This window comes from Mytilus trossulus, chromosome 2 (assembly GCF_036588685.1).
Source record: "Mytilus trossulus isolate FHL-02 chromosome 2, PNRI_Mtr1.1.1.hap1, whole genome shotgun sequence".
NCBI classification, from domain to species: domain Eukaryota; kingdom Metazoa; phylum Mollusca; class Bivalvia; order Mytilida; family Mytilidae; genus Mytilus; species Mytilus trossulus.
Genome location: NC_086374.1, coordinates 63,155,251 through 63,173,753, shown reverse-complemented (window position 1 = coordinate 63,173,753; position 18,503 = coordinate 63,155,251). Strand labels below are relative to the sequence as shown.

General features: G+C 30.1%; 2 protein-coding genes across 3 annotated transcripts in view; both read right to left on the bottom strand.

The window, feature by feature from the left end:
- Nucleotides 1-788: 788 nt before the first annotated feature.
- Nucleotides 789-2,124, bottom strand: LOC134705931 (zinc transporter ZIP1-like). The gene is made up of 4 exons (XM_063564643.1): nt 1,914-2,124; nt 1,371-1,625; nt 1,059-1,067; nt 789-850 (listed from the first exon to the last, which is right to left on the bottom strand). Exons 1-4 carry the CDS (start codon nt 2,122-2,124, stop codon nt 789-791), a joined length of 537 nt encoding a protein of 178 aa, XP_063420713.1.
- Nucleotides 2,125-5,676: 3,552 nt separating this feature from the next.
- LOC134707747 (golgin subfamily A member 2-like) overlaps nt 5,677-18,503 on the bottom strand; it is a 28,086-nt gene continuing 15,259 nt past the window's right edge. For both annotated transcript variants that reach the window (XM_063567772.1, XM_063567773.1), the window contains 13 exons: nt 17,617-17,724; nt 17,061-17,148; nt 16,369-16,510; nt 15,481-15,673; nt 15,142-15,255; nt 14,438-14,596; nt 13,681-13,800; nt 12,815-12,953; nt 12,000-12,079; nt 10,400-10,502; nt 9,874-9,980; nt 9,283-9,430; nt 5,677-8,660 (listed from right to left, as the gene is read on the bottom strand). In XM_063567772.1, the coding sequence (XP_063423842.1) occupies nt 8,314-8,660; nt 9,283-9,430; nt 9,874-9,980; nt 10,400-10,502; nt 12,000-12,079; nt 12,815-12,953; nt 13,681-13,800; nt 14,438-14,596; nt 15,142-15,255; nt 15,481-15,673; nt 16,369-16,510; nt 17,061-17,148; nt 17,617-17,724 (1,848 nt within the window). In that variant the 3' untranslated portion in view covers nt 5,677-8,313. The remainder of the gene's footprint in view (nt 8,661-9,282; nt 9,431-9,873; nt 9,981-10,399; nt 10,503-11,999; nt 12,080-12,814; nt 12,954-13,680; nt 13,801-14,437; nt 14,597-15,141; nt 15,256-15,480; nt 15,674-16,368; nt 16,511-17,060; nt 17,149-17,616; nt 17,725-18,503) is intronic.

Below are 18,503 nucleotides of genomic sequence, written 5' to 3'. Positions count from 1 at the left end.
GTCTAACTTTAAAAAAAAAAAAAGACAAAGTAAAGGGTACGCCCTCTACGCCCCCTCCAAATCCGCTAGTGCTGAGTCACTGCAGTATACACCTAGTCATTTATGTATTAAATATGCTGCAAAATAGATACTATACATACACTTAATGTACAAATTGAGAGAAGTGAGAAATACGTCAATGAGATAACAACCTAACGATTATAAAAACTAAAATGGCATCATATATTCATCTGTTGTCTGCTCTATGATCGGTTTGTTGTCGCTTTGACACATTCCCCATTTCCTTTCTCAATTTTATTATCAACCATCGATATGTACAAGATGCTAAGCTTAGAATAGCGTCGTTTCTAAACCGAAGAATAGATTTAGCAAACTACCATAGAACTGCTAATATACCCCATACTGAGTGGAAGCCAGCGCCTGTTGCCCCACTTAAAATCCACTCATCTTTTTCGTTGTTTCACCTTCTCAGTTTCTTTTTATACTGTCTTTTTTCAAACTGGCATTGCATCATGAAGATTGCTGCTACCCTAAATAAAGAAGACTTCAATTCTTTTATCTATTTTTTCAAATGAGAGGTGTGCCATTTATAAGATATTTTTGTTGTTGTCAAATCAGAATTCACAAATTTTGATTAGATCGCGTAGGACATCTAGAAACGACCGAGTCTTACCTAAAAGAATAACAATAATTCAGTCATGAATAATAAGCAAGGCAGACATGCAAATAAACCCCACAAACAAGAACAATACATTTAGCATTCGTTTGTCTGAATAACTGAATTCATTTTAAAGCATTTCGAAAAACATAACATACAGGAAAGTTCCGCAAACCAATCCCTCTAGAATTCCTATTGCCAATGAAGGCGAAGATATAAAAAAGAAGATGTGGTAGATTGCCAATGAGACAACTATCCACAAAAGACAAAATGACACAATCATTAACAACTATGGGTCACCGTACGGCCAGTTCCCAATTCATCTATGATCAACTCCATGGCAACACCGATTGGAGATGCCACCGAAAAGATCAAAAGTGATCTCATTGATGCACAGTACGACAGCGAACTCTGAGATAATATAAAAAAGAAGATGTGGTATGATTGCCAATGAGACAACTATCCACAAAAGACCAAAATGACACAAAAAACATTAACAATTACAGGTCACCGAACGGCCTTTAACAATGAGCAAAGCCCATACCGCATAAAGTCGGCTATAAAAGGCCCCGATAAGACAATGTAAAACAATTCAAGCGAGAAAACTAACGGCCTTATTTATGTAAAAAAAATGAACGAAAAATAAATATGTAACGCATAAGCAAACGACAACCACTGAATTACAGGCTCCTGACTTGGGACAAGCACATACATAAATAATGTGGCGGGGTAAAAGATATGACTCCTGTATGTATCACAAGACCAGTAAAAATCTTCAGAATAGATGATGTCTCTGTCTGAAGCCCAACCGCAAGTCCTTCAAAAATTGAATGCAGAGATAAGGCTAAAATCAGCAATATTGATCTGAACACAGAATTGTCGGTCTGTGAAGCGTGCATTTCAGCGGGTGACATCTTATTCTGACCTGCGCTGGGTCTCCCCAAGGTTGTATTGTCTTGTTTCAAACCTTCAATAGAAGATTTTGACATATTCATACAGATTTTTTGTTCTTCTGGTCGAGAAAGTCTGTTTGCATCGTTTTCGGTCCGTTCGTTCATTTCAAAGGAAGATTCGTTTCTATGAGTATTAAAGATGACTATTTTCAGTTTCCTCTTTGTTTTCTGTATATTCTTAGTACGTCATGACCAACTGTTCCGTTGCTAACATACACAATAAACCAATCGCCATTATAAACTCTGATACTGGGTACTCTGAAAGTGTCTCGACGTCCTTCAACTCTCTTCCTAGGTCAAACGTGTATCAACAAGTAAATGCAGTAAACATGTAGCAAGAAAAACACCGGAAGCAAAACAGCTGAGGCAACTTATCACCAAATGGAAAGTTCTAGATTTTTCTCTTGTTTTCTCTTTGAAATGCCAAATCCATTTGATAGGTATAAATCCTAGGACGAATGAAATTAACAACAATCCAAACAGTATAAACACCTTAACAATTTTGACTTCCATTGTTAAAATTCCAACGAAAAGTATAGTTATTTTTTTTAACTGCATGTACATAGAACTTGTATCCGCATAAACGATGATGTATCTTATGTAATCTCTGTCCTCATGTAGATATGGTCAAGATTACCAAATATTTGAATTGTTACGGCGTAAATGATAGTTATTATTATAAATGTCCGGCAAATCAAATAAACATCTCATGGTCCGCTTTTTTAATATCTCTCTGACAAAAGGACATCACAAAGGATAAAAGACGAAAGATAAATTTCTTTTTGGAAAAATTAATAAACTAACTAAATGTTCAATTTAATTTAGATGTATGTGTTGCTAATTCTCTGGTTAAATCATGGATACTCACAATTACTTATTTCATAATATGCATACACCTAAAAGGATCAATAAGTTGAAGTTTGGTTCAAAAATGTTCAGTAGTTTCGTCGAAGATCTTTGAAATATGTGATGACAGACGAACGCAATTTATCAAAGTTTGTCTATCATCTAATAGAGTATCAGATTGAGAATACTACTGAAAGTGAACCACTATAAAATTGGGGAAAAAAATACTGAAAATTAATTTTACTTGTAGCACGATACTTGTTTGTTGTTCTTCAAACACGCACAACAACTCTGCTATTATGAATCATTGGAAAGATTTATCATTTTACCAATTTAATTCATTTTTGGTACAGCAAATGTTGTTATATTAGCATGCATCAAAGTATAGATCTTTCGGTTGAATCTATGCTTAGGAATATTATAGATCCAACTGTAAATTTACGCTTTTTGAAAACTTACCTCTGATTTAAATATAAAAGCTACATTCTATAACTATAAAACGTTTATTAGATGTAAAACCATCCTAAATCGTGTGTCTACTTTATTCTTTTAAAGCCGGTCATAGAAACAGATGTAAACAATTAAAGTATACCAACTTGGTCATGTTTAACTTTACGCTCTCTAAGTAATAAGGAGGTTTATTTCTTTTGTTTAATTTCAATTTTTGTTTAATAACAACGCACCTGAAGCTAAGTGCATCTTTAACAAAGACCACTCTCCTATATATTGAAGACTATATAATTAATCATGGCTAAACAGGAAAACCAACGGTCTAATACTGTTTATACATATTTATCACAATTGAATACATTTTGTACATGTCTAACAGTTGTTGAGTTATTTTAAGGTTATATTGAATGTTGTTTTTAAATAAAGGTATCCAGATCTTTAGATTGGTTTAAAGTGATTCTACCAATTGTTGTTCAAGTCTACAATATTATTTAAGAAACATGAAACATAATAACAGTATACCTAATAGTATTTGTAAAAGAAAACATCATGGTTACTTGCTGGTACTTTGGTCTCTAGTGGATAGTTGTCTCACAGGCATACATACCAGATCTCTGTTTTTTTTTGACACTGTTTGACTTGACTCAAAGCAAATGCTCTCAATTTAGATTCTCTAAATTCAGAAATAATATGTTCATTGTTGATCTGTGAAAAAATTGTTAGGTAAGTGATAAAATTTGTAAGGGTTCCATGGAACCCAGTGTCTCGCCTAATTTTGCTGTAAATCGCGGGCTCAACAAAAATGAGGAAAAAAATCAATAAAAATTTTCCTCTTGATACCATCTTATGATTGTAAGAAGCTTCTGTCTAAGTTTGATAAAAATCTAGGATAGTTAATAAATCTAATGAATGTTTTGAAAACTTGAACTGCAAACTGTATGTAATGTTAACTTAAAGAAAATCTAAGTCTATTTAAAAATAAAATACAGAAAAAATGGAGTTATCTTTTTACAAAATTTACTTCTGGATACTATTTTATGATCATAAATAAGCTTCTGTCCAAGTTTGGTACACACCCAGGATAGTTTAAGAAAGTTATTAAAATTTTAAAAACTTTAACCACAGAGTGAATGTAATGTTTCCCTGCAGAAAAAACTAAGTCTATTTATAAGAACAAAATTTACTTAAGGATACTATCGTATGGTCATAAACAAGCTTCTGTCCAAGTTTGGTAGAAATCCAGTATAGTTTAAGAAAGTTATTAAAATTTCAAAAACTTTAACCACAGATTGAATATTTGTTGACGCCGCCGCCGACGGAATGTAGGATCACTTAGTCTCGCTTTTTCGACTAAAGTCGAAGGCTCGACAATAATGAAATTAGACATACACAAATGCTAGTTAGTTTTAATAACTTATAGTTGCATATTCATCCCATAGAATATTTGCTTAAGCAAAATGATTAAATTAGTGTGTTTAGAATTTTCTAGAATTTTAACCTTTATTTAATCGACATGGCTCATTCCAATTTGACAAGCAGTGCAAGATAAACTGCAGTAAACAAGGGCTATTTGGATTTTTCCATATCTAACTGGATATGGGCCTACAGGCACCAGGCCCGTAGCCAGGAATTTCCAAATGGGGGTTCGTTGGACTCACAAACTCAACTTTAACAGTCACAATTCGAACAGAACATTGACTTTAACAGTGCTTATTTGTTTTCAAGGGGGGGTTCGTCCGAAACCCCCGAACCCCCCTGGCTACGGGTATGGGCACTATACTATTCTAAATGCAGTATAAATAACTTAAATAATGCAAATGATATTGGTTTCTTTTTATTATAAATAAATAAAATGCATAGTATAAGGAAAATCTATACTTATACATAACAATGAAATGTTTTAACAAATAATCCCCTTACAAGGCTAACAAGTGTACCATCCTACTTCATGTATTTATATGAGCACCTTACTACTGGCAATTATCTATTGTAATATAGTATATGGGAATTGACAAATGAGAAAACAGAAAATTTCATATAAAAAGACATTTAATTAATATAACAGTTCTTGTCCATTCGTTTTTGATGCATATTGTTATATGATTTTGCCATGTGATCATGGACTTTCCGAATTGATTTTCCTCTAAGTTCAGTATTTTCGTGATTTTACTTTTTACTATTAATGTAGATTCAAAAGTTTCTTCATTATGTTCTTGATTTTGAAAGAAATATAATGAACATGTGTCCATGTAAAGTAAAATTAGATTTATCTATAAATGATCCGATAGAGACTCATAGACTAAAGATGTTTTTACTGATAAGTTTTGATAGCCATCTCAAGAGTATAACAAGGTGAAATAATTTAATTAGTGGATATTTATGTCAAGTATTTGTGGCAAATTTTTAAGAAAAACAATGTTTTTCAGGTGTTTTTTTTTTGCAGCCTAAATGGCATACCCTTAAATTTAATATTGTCAGATTTACTGTTTGGAATAAATTTCTAAACAACTTTCTGGCTGAACTGTTTTCTCTTATCATCACCATTTAAAATACCTAAAGTTTGTTTCAATTATTAAATGCATAAAATTCAAAACATAACATTGAAGAGAATCTATTCATAACATGAAAACAGAAAAATAGAAAATTTGAAAAATATTCATCACTAATGCTTGAACTTTATATTCAAGAATGAAATATGTTTTAAAAATTGATAGTTTTATAATTTGTCTTTCTTAAATCATTAAAAAGAGGTTTAGAATTCCTTGGGAATCACATGTTTAAGAGTTCAAAGACCAGTATTAATGAAAAATGCTTCTAAGTCTTATCAACTTTGCAAGGTGAAAAGTTAACATATTCACCATAACGATTCTATTTTCCTCAAATTTAACTAAAAACTAAGAAATAAAGCAAGCCTCCCTTTGAAATAACATAATATGATAGATATCACTTGATAATGAAAATGATGTATTGTATTGTATACAAAGGCCGTCTATTTTAACAAGTTTAACAATCTATGAATGTAGTGATTTAGGAGTAACAGCAACCCATCACAACCAATTATTAATCACACTGCAATCATGGTTTTATTAGCACAATAACTTAACTAAACAGAGTTCAGAATTTATATGATATGGTATATATGACACTTGTTGAACTATGTATTTGATAATTTTGAAGTATACTTGGCTAAATCTTTAAGACATATCTTAAGCCATTTACATTTTTAATATAGATGCATCTTCTAGTATAGATCTCACTTACATTCCCTTAACTTATAAATAACAAACAAGACTCATACACATCTGTACTATTAACATATTTTTTTTCCTAAATGCATTTGATATACATAAGATATACAGTTTCCCCACTATAATAATAGGCCAGCTATAAATAAAATACTTTTTGTACAAGGTTGTTCAATTATAAAGAACAATGAAATCAAAATCTTTTTAATATCAATACTATAGAGAAACAATATATTAATTTTGCTTTCATTATATATATATATATATTTGGAAGTCTGTTTTGTACATATATTTCTTAATGCAGTACCTTGCTGAAATTTCATCCAGTTCTTTTTGTATGATTGGTGCTATTCAACAATAACTGTACCAGCAGTTTTTAATTTTCAAGCTTTTGACCTATGTATGTTTTCATTTCCTTAGAATCACCATAATTGATATTCTGCCTTACAATGTGATCATTTCTATAAAGTAACCATGTATTTTATGATTCTGTAAGCAGTTATGAAATATTTAACCTTCAGAGCAAATTAAATACAGTATGAGGAAACAGATGCTTTTGAAGAAAGCTATTGCATTTGTGGAATATGACATATTTTTAAACAAAAATCAAGATTTGACTTGGTTGAAAAAAACAGAGAGGGTTAAATTAACACTGCCTTATTTTCAAAGAAAACTTGACTTATAACCTAAAAATCACAGTACATCGAGCACACCCAGTACCTATACATGTGAAGAGCACTCCCCATAATAATGCATGCTCAGAAACATACTTTTAATTTTCGTCATGTTGAATTTTTAATAAAGATCATATTACATGTACTAAAATAGATAAATAAAGATATCACAGATTATGCTAAAAACCTTAAGACCTAAATACCCAGGCATGAGTTGAGCAAACACATTTCTGTTTGTGACAGGAATTTTTTTTTATAGAAATAAAATTGAAAGAGCAAGACACTTTTTCAAAATAATAAACAAATGGCAAGGCATGGAATATTCAGTTTCTGGATATCATAATTCAATCCAGTTACCTATTATTTGTTGGTTAACTTTCTAAACAGTTTGGTCTATAAAAGACACATTGTGGATAAACATATCACGGATACATTCACCAGTCAGACTCATCAGGGTATATGAAATGACATTGAAATGAATAAATGGAGGTGACCAATGGTATCAATGGATGAACAATAACCGTTTCTAATTCTTTCCAAAAAAAATAATAATTTAAAACTGATGAAAACAAACAAAACCTTAAAATGATGGACTTCTCACCATGAAATCAAATAATAAAACATGTGAATGGATCTATCAGTAACAACCGGCATAAACTTGTTATCAAAATTGTTAGCCTAGTGCTTATAGGCACTTGAATACAAAGAAATTAGCCCAATTTTGTTCAATGTTTACAAATAAGCAGAACTCTCACTGATGAATATGAATGTTTTCATGAAAATACTGAAGCGAAGTTGGATTCAAAATATTATCTACCTATCAGCAAACTCAGTTTACAACTGGAACATTTAAAACTATTTAAAAAGTCTTAGAGTATATAATTATTCCAACATTTTATTGCACTCCTTAGTCTGATGCAAGGTTTTGTTATTGATGACTTTAATAATGTAGTAAGGCAAAACAATGTTCCTGGAATCCTTTTTATAATCTCCTATAAAGCTTATAAATCTATTCCTTTACACTCATGCATTTTGACATACATGTTCTAGTCGTTTATCTTTCTTATAAGATGTAGACAGCATTGGTCCCCAAATTTAGAATATACTAGCTTGAAGTACTTTTATTCATGGAAGATTTCATGTTTCACAAGAAACATTAAATAAAAATAATCATCTGAATGACAAAATTTTTCGTTGATCTTTCTACATGGCAAGCCTGGAATGTGAAATTAAAAGCCCATGAACCAAAGCTTTTCTGGCAAACCATGAAAACAGATAAAATAATTCACAGCCACTTTTATTTCAGTGGGTATCTAGCAACGATAAGCAACCCTCACACTCATTTTTTGAATCCATTACCAGAATGGACTTATTCACTGACAACTGAGGTAGCTTGGTCTGTCATTACTGATCATGACCTATGCCAACAACTCTCTGATCATGAAATCAATGAATTCTATTGGTTAAAATCTACAATATTAGTGACCTCATACATTATAAACCTTCCCCTTACAATATTTACAAGGTAAAAAGTTATGATCAACAGTTCGATCAGTATAATTGTTATGACTTATTTCTGATAATAGGTTCATTATTTTTGTGGCAGTGCCTTCTGTATTTTCACTAGTTTTTGATTTATCAGGTCTTTGGTCTTTTGTCATATGATGATGATGTTCGTGATTATGATGTTCATGATTATGATGGTGGTGGTTGTGGTTCATATGGTCCTGAGGAGTTTCCTCCCCTAAAGTGTCTGTTGTTCCTTCCTGTCCACCGACAATGGTTTCCACTTCACTGTCTGAATCTTCTTCTGAACTAGTATAATCGGGCCAATCTGGAAAATAATCAACTTTGAACAGAAAGGGCCCAAGAATATGTATTTAATATGTGACACACTGATATACTTGTTTATTTCTCTTCATCATAATATAAAATACCTGAAGACATAATACCTCAGACAACCATCTTAAAGCGTTGTTTTATATAATAATAATTTTTCAAACCTTCGTTTATTTGTTCTTAATTGATGGTTACACTCTGTAGTTGCATGGACTAGGTTAATCACATTGTTATATATATAATTTGCAATGATGTTGATTCTATGAAATGTTTATAATAATATTTACTAGTAAAAAGTTTTTTTTTGTTTTTTTTAATTATTTTTTATGTTGAGCTTTGAAGATATTCCACTAACATGGAACTTTTATACTTTAAAATATTGTTAACCAAATAGTTTTCCACAGTAGAAAAATAATGTAAATATATAAATCATCCTAAAAATGTTATAGCTGGATCTTTCCTTATTTAAACACATCAAGAAAATTTGAAAATCTTGAAATTAAAATGAGGGGGAAGTAGTTGAAAAATGTCTCAACACTGAAAAATTAAGTATCAGCCAAAATAAGTCTGTTTTATCATAAAAGTTAGAAAAGTCCATCAACCATTAATTAACATACCTGTACCATTGACCATAGGTTCCTGACTAAGATGAGGTTGTATACTGACATCAGGGGAGGTTATAGACGATTCCTCATGATAATTATGTAACATATTTTTCTCTCCTAGTAACTGCATCATTAGTGTCTGTAGTTCTCCTAGTTTTAACTGAATAATAATTGAAAAGGTTAAAACTTACTCATTTAGACAACAGTATGAAATATGTTTATCTCACTAAATTACAGTAATAGTGTAAATAAAACAGATAAACCTGGTATTTGAGAAATTGAAGTTCTTTATGTTAGTGTCGGGTTAACAACTTCATCAATCTTTGCCTGTATTATTTGTACAGATTTATAAGTCTAAGTTTTTGTTTTGCAAAGTCCTTCTCTTGTTTGATGAAGACAAAATGGGTGCACAATATCATTAAAAAGACATTTTCAGAGTATTTAATTGAAATAGAGTACCAGCTTCAAAGTGTACACAGTCAGAATACTTTAATGGTTCAACCCTGCCCTTTCACTTTGTGAAATGTAAATTTACTTAATGAAAATAATGTTTTTGCTCTGGTCTTGGTACAAATCTATTTTTTAGTCATTCATCAAACTTACCGACATTTCTTCTCTGTCTTTGGCTAAATGTGAAATATAATCGTTTTTCTGTAATTCTCTCTGCTGTAAAATTGCCCTCTGGTGGTGATATAAGGAGATGTATTCACCTGACCGATATAAATATGTATATATAAATATGAAATTGTGTTAAGACAATCAAAATATTAAGCACTTTGCCGGTTTGTTTGGATTTAACAAACAACTATTGGTTTTAGCATAACAACAGAAATATAAAGGTTTAATTTGCCTAATGAAACAGAATCCAGATATAAAAAAAATTGCCGATATCTTTGAAGTGCAGTATGATTGCATGATAAAGTTTCCATGGCAAGTCATATAAAAATATTTCTCATATTTAAATCACTGTGATTTCAATTTGCTATTTTTTTTTAATATAAAATTATGCTTCCATTTGATTTAAAATTGCCATTTAACTATGTTTCACTCAGATTTAAAATTTCCATTTCAAAATGTTTCCCCAAGACTTAAAATTGCCCCCCCCCCCTCTACCGAAACTAAATTATACCTATAGTTTCTGATTCTCCCTGTAGCTGTAATACTGTATGTTCTAGTTCATCTGACTTGTCTGATAACTCAGCCTTATCTCTCATCACTTTCATATACTTATTCTGTAAGTAAAATCAACAATAATAATGAATAAAAAAAGACTTGATATTCTTCCAACATAAAGTATAACATGGGAGATAGGCAACTTATTAGACACTTACAAATTATCAGTAAACATATTAAACAAGTTTTCAAGCATGATTTTTTAAATGAATGATACTTGGGGATAACCTGAACTAGACATCATTGAGATGGGAGCCATCTCTGTAGGTCCCTCTGTAAATATTGTGTGGTAAAAAATTGTATCGTTACTATAGGACATAGGATTGTCAACTGAAACTAAAGTTATTGACCTTGACTTAGCGTATTTACCTGACGGTATCAGGATATAGGTATTTAGTCGGATCTTAACATGAACTTGTGATTTGTTTATAACTGGTATTGATAAAGATAAACAAACTATGTTGAAATGTTCAGGACTTAATTAAATCTGTATTTGGGTAAGTTGATGCAAACATATGATTTTTATTGCGTCTTACACTTTGAGAACCAAATAATCTTTAACTACTTTCTTAAAATATTGTGTAAAAACGTTAATTATGAGCTATGAAAGGCAAGTGGCTCGAGCATTTTACTGGGTAAGTTTTAAAAAAGTTCAAAGAAATATATTGTACATTGGGTTAGCTTACATTAGTCTTCACTATCCTATAGATTAACAACTTTTGGTTATATTAATAATTTAGAATCTTCATTGAAAGTGGATCACAAATGCAGTAATTTAATTATATGTATGTGCCATTTGTATGCAAGAGTGACATTCCTTTGTATTATGCTTAGATTCCAAAACATCAGTGTGGGATTGTATCCCTTTAACAGGATCATTATTTAATAATTAAGTATAGGTTTATGATATAATTTTGAATAATTACAAAATGTATCAATTCAATAGATTTCAGTTTTTGTTATTGTTGTATGAAAGACATTGATGTACGAATATAATTTCATAAACTTGTAACCTTTAAAATGATAACATACCAATAATTACATTAGATGTATGTTTCATCATAATACTTTATTCTTTTTCAATCATGACAACACATGGTCCCACAATAAAGTGCACAGGTGAATTAAATAAACAATTATAAAATTCGTGTTTTCATTATCTTTTCTAAAAAATGTAATTATAAGTATTGAATGCTTCTTTTTGTAACTTCATAGGGTTGTAAAAGCGTTGACTGTGTGCACATTATTAGTATGAAGCGCTTTTATACATATTTTTCCATATATTTCATTTATTGTACAGTGTTTTACTCTGAGGACTTTAGATTTCCAAACAAGACGATGGTTGCTGCATATGGATCAGGATAAAACTTTCAGTAGCAACAGATTCAGGGCTTTACAAGACTTCATTTTATTTTAGTTTCATTGGTATAGTTTTTACACTTATCCTGATATATTTTCAGTTGTCCTAGAATTGTACTGTCCACTTGAATTTTATTCTAAAAACTCTCTATAATATAATTTTGGTATTTTTAAGTAATCATTATTATCCAATATACCTGTATTAATTCCATGGCTTGTTTTAACTGCTCATACTCTACTCTACTGACTATATTATAATCTTCTGACAGGAATGCACCTGAAAATACAAAATATGACACTGAGAAACAGTAACAGTATGGATACATGCAAGTCCAAATATCCCTTATTCCTGAATATTTTTTTTTTTAAATTTCTATCAAAGATTAAGAATGGGGAATTCTCTGAAGGACTTTTATTGATACAGTATAAATTCATCTCTTTTACAATATTTCTACATATATAAAACTATTTTTATGAATTTCAGAATGATTGAACTATTTTTTAGGATATATATGTGAATATCTAATGCATATATAATCAATTTAACTAGACTAATACTATAAATTTACACAAATATCATAAATACATTTTATTTTGACACCTTGTAAAATTCTAAAGTGTCTGAAAATAACAGTTTAAAGATGACTTTTATCTAAACTGATAGGCTAAAAATAAATACTGTAAATTCAGAAATTATTGCAAGCATTCATTATTGCGATTTTGTTATTTAAGACTTAAATGTGATTTAAATTTTTACGATTTTGAGTAAAATCCTGTTTAATTCATATAAAATATTTCAAAATGCGAGTTTAAATTATTGTGTTTACAACACTGTCGCATTTTTCTCAATAATATCTGAATTTCCAGTACTCAATTGCCCAATAAATTGAACGCTCTTTAAAGTAAATGTCTGCAAATGGTTAAACAACCTTTAAGATTTTTATGTTTCAATAGAAGATTAAGTTTCTATATTCTATGTGTTTAAAAAATGTGTTGTCATATATTTTATTACTTTTCTGGACAACTTCCTCTTGTAAGTCTGATACTTTGATAGACAGACTGTCAGATAATTCTCTCTGTTCTTTAAGACTCTCTACTAGTTGGTTCCTTTCTATTTCTAACTGTTGAATGGCTGAAGATAAGGAATCTATCTGTGAAAGATAAAACATATCAAGTTAATTAAAAAAATATGTAGGGAGAGTTAGAATAACAACATGATAAATACAATAAGCAAATTTGATGCAAATGATGCCCTAAAATGACACAATGATGGTACATGCAAACAAATTAAATCCATGATTTATTTTCTATGCATTTCATTTTTGACATTTTGTTCATTATGCAAAGTTATATGAAACTACCATTACTTTTAAATGTGGTCATGGGAAATATAAATTATAAGAGATGCACTATGAAAAGTTTGAAAGGGGAATTCACTCCCCTTTCTACACTATATTCCATTGTAAATAAAAAATCAATTTTTAGTTCTTGATCAGGCTGTTGATTTATCATCCATATCATAATAAATGACATTTGATTTGTAAAATCTTTTAAAATGTGTAGCCTTTTTTCAGATGAATCACCTTTGTCATTAATTGTATGATTGATATGATTGCTACATGAGTACATAGCTATATAGGCAAGCATGACTTACATGAATTTCAAATGAAATGATGTTTTACATGAAAATATTTTGTGAATGCACATCTTTCATTTCACATAAAATCTATGAAACATTTACATTTGTTTCCCATTCTTTTCACAAAGCTTATATTTAACACAAGCCTTAGGACATTCACATAAATTTTTGATGCATTTTTGAAGCATAAACTTATTTCTCATTGGTAAAAATTGTGGTATGTGTAATTATATATTTACCACATCATCCCTCTTCTTCTCCTCCTCAGAGTCTGTGTGACCATTCTCTTTATGACTAGTAGCTTTAATTAACATGGTTCTCAACTCACTGTTCTGGGTTTTGAGGGCTTCTACCATATCCTAGACATAAAAGTAGTTATGATTTAATTCTGAATAAAGTAAAATCATTTGACAAATATTTTTTATATCATTCTTATTATTATCTGAAATATACACCTAAATTATCAATACATTATCCTTAAGGAATTGTTTTGATGTCTGTAGTTAATTAATGAATGGCTATTTTTTATTTTGAATTTATTGAACCATAAAATTAATCTTATGGTTCAATAAATTCAAAATAAATTATTGCCATTAATTATAAATAAATTTCTATAAAAAAAAAAAGGCTCAAATAATTTTTTATATTATATATATTAAAAATAACAACATAACACACATGTTGGCGTATGAATATACAAGATCGGAGTGGGCGTGTCGCCATAAAAATTGACAACATTGAAAATAAAAGTTATACTTTAAACCAATCAGTCAATACACCAAATTTATTTATTTTGAAATAATTATGCATCCTTTATTCATAGCGATAGAATGATTTTGACATTAACTGAAAAAGAATTTTTGTGGCTCACGTTCCTTCTATTTCATACTGGCTCATAATTTTTTTTTAGTAACAACATGTTTCTTTTGCATTTGACTTCATAGGGACATGAAGAAGTTATTTGACATAAAGTACATATAGATGTTCTTTGAATACCTGTGAATTATGTAATTCTCTACCCAGACTTTCCACCAATTGAGCTTGAGCTTCATAATGTCTCAGTCTATCATGTAATTGTTCTTGTTGGTACATTTCCTTCTTTGCCTCATGAGTAGAATGTTCTAAATCTGTTAACTTCGACTGTTTCACAGATAACTGTTATGGAAAAAATAATGAGAGTTATATTTGATTATTTTTTTCAAAATACAATTGAAAAAACCCCACCTACATGGTTGTTCTTAAGCCATTTTTTAATATTTCAATTACTATTTGACTGATGGCAAAGGATGAAATGAAATATCTTTTATTTAAATTAAATATCATAGCAACTGCTTTATGTTGCAGCATAGATATTTAGTTTTTATGCTACATATACTTTTCAAATAAAACATGACATATAAATATTAAGTCCAATCAACACATTGAAAAATTCAAAGTATAGGTAAACAGTAAGTTTCTGATGAATCTGAAAGTGCCCCCTTTAAAACTTTTGACTGATAATTCGATGCTGACCAAATATGAAGTCACTTCTGTCATAAGTACCTGGCAATAGTGTCACAGACATATTAGTTTGATTTTCAATCAGACAAGGTAAATGCAATATAGCGGCCATTTTCCCCTACTAGAGTGTGGTTTTTTATAAACTAAATACAAATACTGCTAAGGTTAGTTGTATAAATATAGACATCTTAAAATCTTACAGCATCTCTCAAAACTCGAAGTTCATCTTCTTGTTGGGTAAGTTTACAAAACAATTCTTTAGAGCTATGTTGTTCTGACTGTATCCTTGTCATCAATTCCATGTTCTCATTACTCTGTAAAAGTAACAGTATAAGTTATTTCAACAATCATTGTTATTACGAACTTATATTTTTTTTTAAATATTGCCTGGTCAACTATTATCTTAAGTGCTATATGTAATGTCTCATCCTGAGTATCAGATTATTCCTTTTATATCAATGCACTAAATAAAGATAAAAGGTTGCTCATAAAAGAAGATTAAACAGCCAATGAAACATAATTTCTTATCAAATATTTACCATTTTAACAAAACCATTCTGTAGTTCTGCTAGTTGATGTTTAAGTTCTTTATTTTGAGTAAGTGCTCGACTGAGAGCTGTTTTGTTACTCTGAATACTCTCCAGTAGATGAGCTTTGTCTCCATCTTCTCTGTTTACTTCTGACATCCTGTCTTCCAACTGTGTAATCTTTTCTTCTTTTTCTTCTAAAAGTCTGTAAATAAGTTATCATACAAATAATTTGTCAATCTTTTAGTGCCTATGCTAAAAAAAAAATAATGTTTTATATATTTAAAAAGTGTACCTAGTACATGGATGCCCCATCCACACTATCATTTTGTATGTTCAATGGACCGTGACGTCACCATGGGGGAAAATCTCTAGTTTGGCAATAAAATTAGAAAGATCATATCATAAGGAACATGTGTACTAAGTTTTAAGTTGATTGGACTTCAACTTCATCAAAAACAACCTCAACCAAAAACTTTAACCTGAAGTGGGACAGACAGATGGACGAATGGGCACTCCGACCAGAAAATATAATGCCCATAAATTGGGAATAAAAATATCTTCAGACTGACAGTTTAGACCACCTTATCAATTAACCAATTGTATATCATTTGCATCTTTTACATATATCACACATGACGAAGCGCTTTTTTTTTTAACTTTGCCACATAAGGGGAGATAACTCAGATTTTATGAGAGATAAATCAGATAAAGTAACTTTCATTATAGAAAGCATTGTGAATTTATATATTTTAAAATGTAGCAAGAAAACAAGTCCTGTGTTCCCACTTTTTCTATTTTCCATACTTAATCTATACAAAATTTGACAATTTTGCACAACCAGTAGAGTGACCCATGCTTGTTATTATACTTTCTTTTATTAAATGTTAATCAATTTACCTGCTAAGCTGGACGTTGTCTCTCATCTGTGCTTCATACTTCTGTATAAAATCCTCATGTTTTTCTCTTAATTGATGCATTTCATTATCTTTCTGTAGAATCAAATCATTATTGGCACTGGTATTATTGCTATCAACATCTTCTGTAAAAATACACATAAATCCTTTTATTTGTGTCCCATTTACAATTGACTATAAATCATTAATAATTCTAGTGAATCACAAAATGGGTTTATTCATTTTAAGGTTTTTACTGAATGCTTTCAAGAAAGAAAATGTGAAGTAACTGTTTATACATCAATGAAACAGCAGTCAAATAACAAAATTAACAAGTTGACTCATAAAGGTCTATATACAGTCTTAACCTATATACAGGTATCAATAACAAATTTGTCAAACTTTTGATAGCCCAGATTCTTAAAAATTTGTGAATAACTTACATGAGAAACAATAAAAATTTCAAAACCAAACATTTTTATATAGGGATGATATTAACATTGTAGAGCAAACAATTGTCCATAAAAGATTTCATATACATGTACATATCTCATTCTATAGTTTACATATCACAGCAATAAAGAGAGCTTATAAGTTTAACTTGTGTATATTAAGGGCAATTACTCTAAAAAAAAAGCCACACACTTTTCTTTCTACCACTAGCATTAAGTTACACATCAAACTATAGTTACTTACCTATTCGTCGTTGTAATTCTAATACTGAAGATTCTAAGTCATGTTGACTTGTTAATAAATTTTCTCTGTCCTCTGTTAATGATGTGATCTATAGAAAATACAAGTAACAAACAATTACTATACATTTGAATATGTGTATATAACAGTTCATAAAAAATGTATTAGCTGTCATTTTTTTGGTCTCATTGCATCCAATTCTTGCAAAGATCACAGCTATTATTTTTTTTATTTTGGTAAACTCAGTGATGTTGGCTTTATTAATACATTTGTACCTGTGACTTCAACGCAAAAGAATGTCTTGTTCATATTTTTACTGAAACAACTGTTCATCAAATCTTTATTCATATCAATTTTTAGTTTTGGTCTTGTAGTCTCCTTCTTGCATGAAAAACTGAAAAAAGTATGCAGTCTATGAAGTTAATAGTCCTTTAATAGTTTAAAGGCTTTATCATAAGGTTATGTCCATCTTTTGTAATGGGGTACACTGTCTAAAGGGGTAAAAAACAGGATTGAAAAATTGGTGGAAATATTTTATGAAAGCCCTGTGGTGAGTTACCTGTTCAGTTAACTTTTTATTATGTCCCTGTAACTGGTCCATGTACTGTTGGTATTGTTCACTTAGTTGGTCTTTTTCTGTACTCACTCTTTGGAATGCCTCTGTATACTGAAAACCAGATAGAATTGTCTTATTATCTTATCAATAACAATTTGAATCATTCATTTAGTATTCAAGGTATAAAAGAACAACAAAGTTTTGGTTTTATTAATCAGAATTAACAACCATCCATTTACATAACCAAAATAAAGCAGAACATTTCTTAATCAGAAACTGTAAAAGTTTCCCTTAACATATGGAGTGTAACTTTTCCAATACCTGAGTTATATGGAGCTTACAAATAATTCTGAACTTTAAGACAAACAATTCAAGTCACCATAAACTTTGCATACACAAATCACGATAAAAAAATCAATATATATATACAATACAACTCCCGTTAGCGCCATGTGTCGCATAGGGCGTGAATGAAAAAAATATTCTATAGAATCAATAAATTGTCAATTAATGTTCCAACAACTTTCTGCACAGATATTGTCAAACCACAAAATAAGGTATCCATAATTTTTTTTTCTAGATCCATAAAATATTGTATCAACAAAAATGAATGAATCCATAGTAAAACAAGAATGTGTCCCAAGTGCACGGATGCCCCATCCACACTATCATTTTATATGTTCAATGGACCCAAAAAATGGGATAAAATCTCTAATTTGGCCTTAAAATTAGATAAATCATATCATAGGGAACATTTCTACTATTTTAAAGTTTCAAGTTGATTGGACTTCAACTTCATCAAAAACTTTAACCTGAAGCGAGACAGAGCAAACGAATGGACGCACTGACCAGAAAACATAATGCCCATAAATGGGGCATAAAAAATTTCT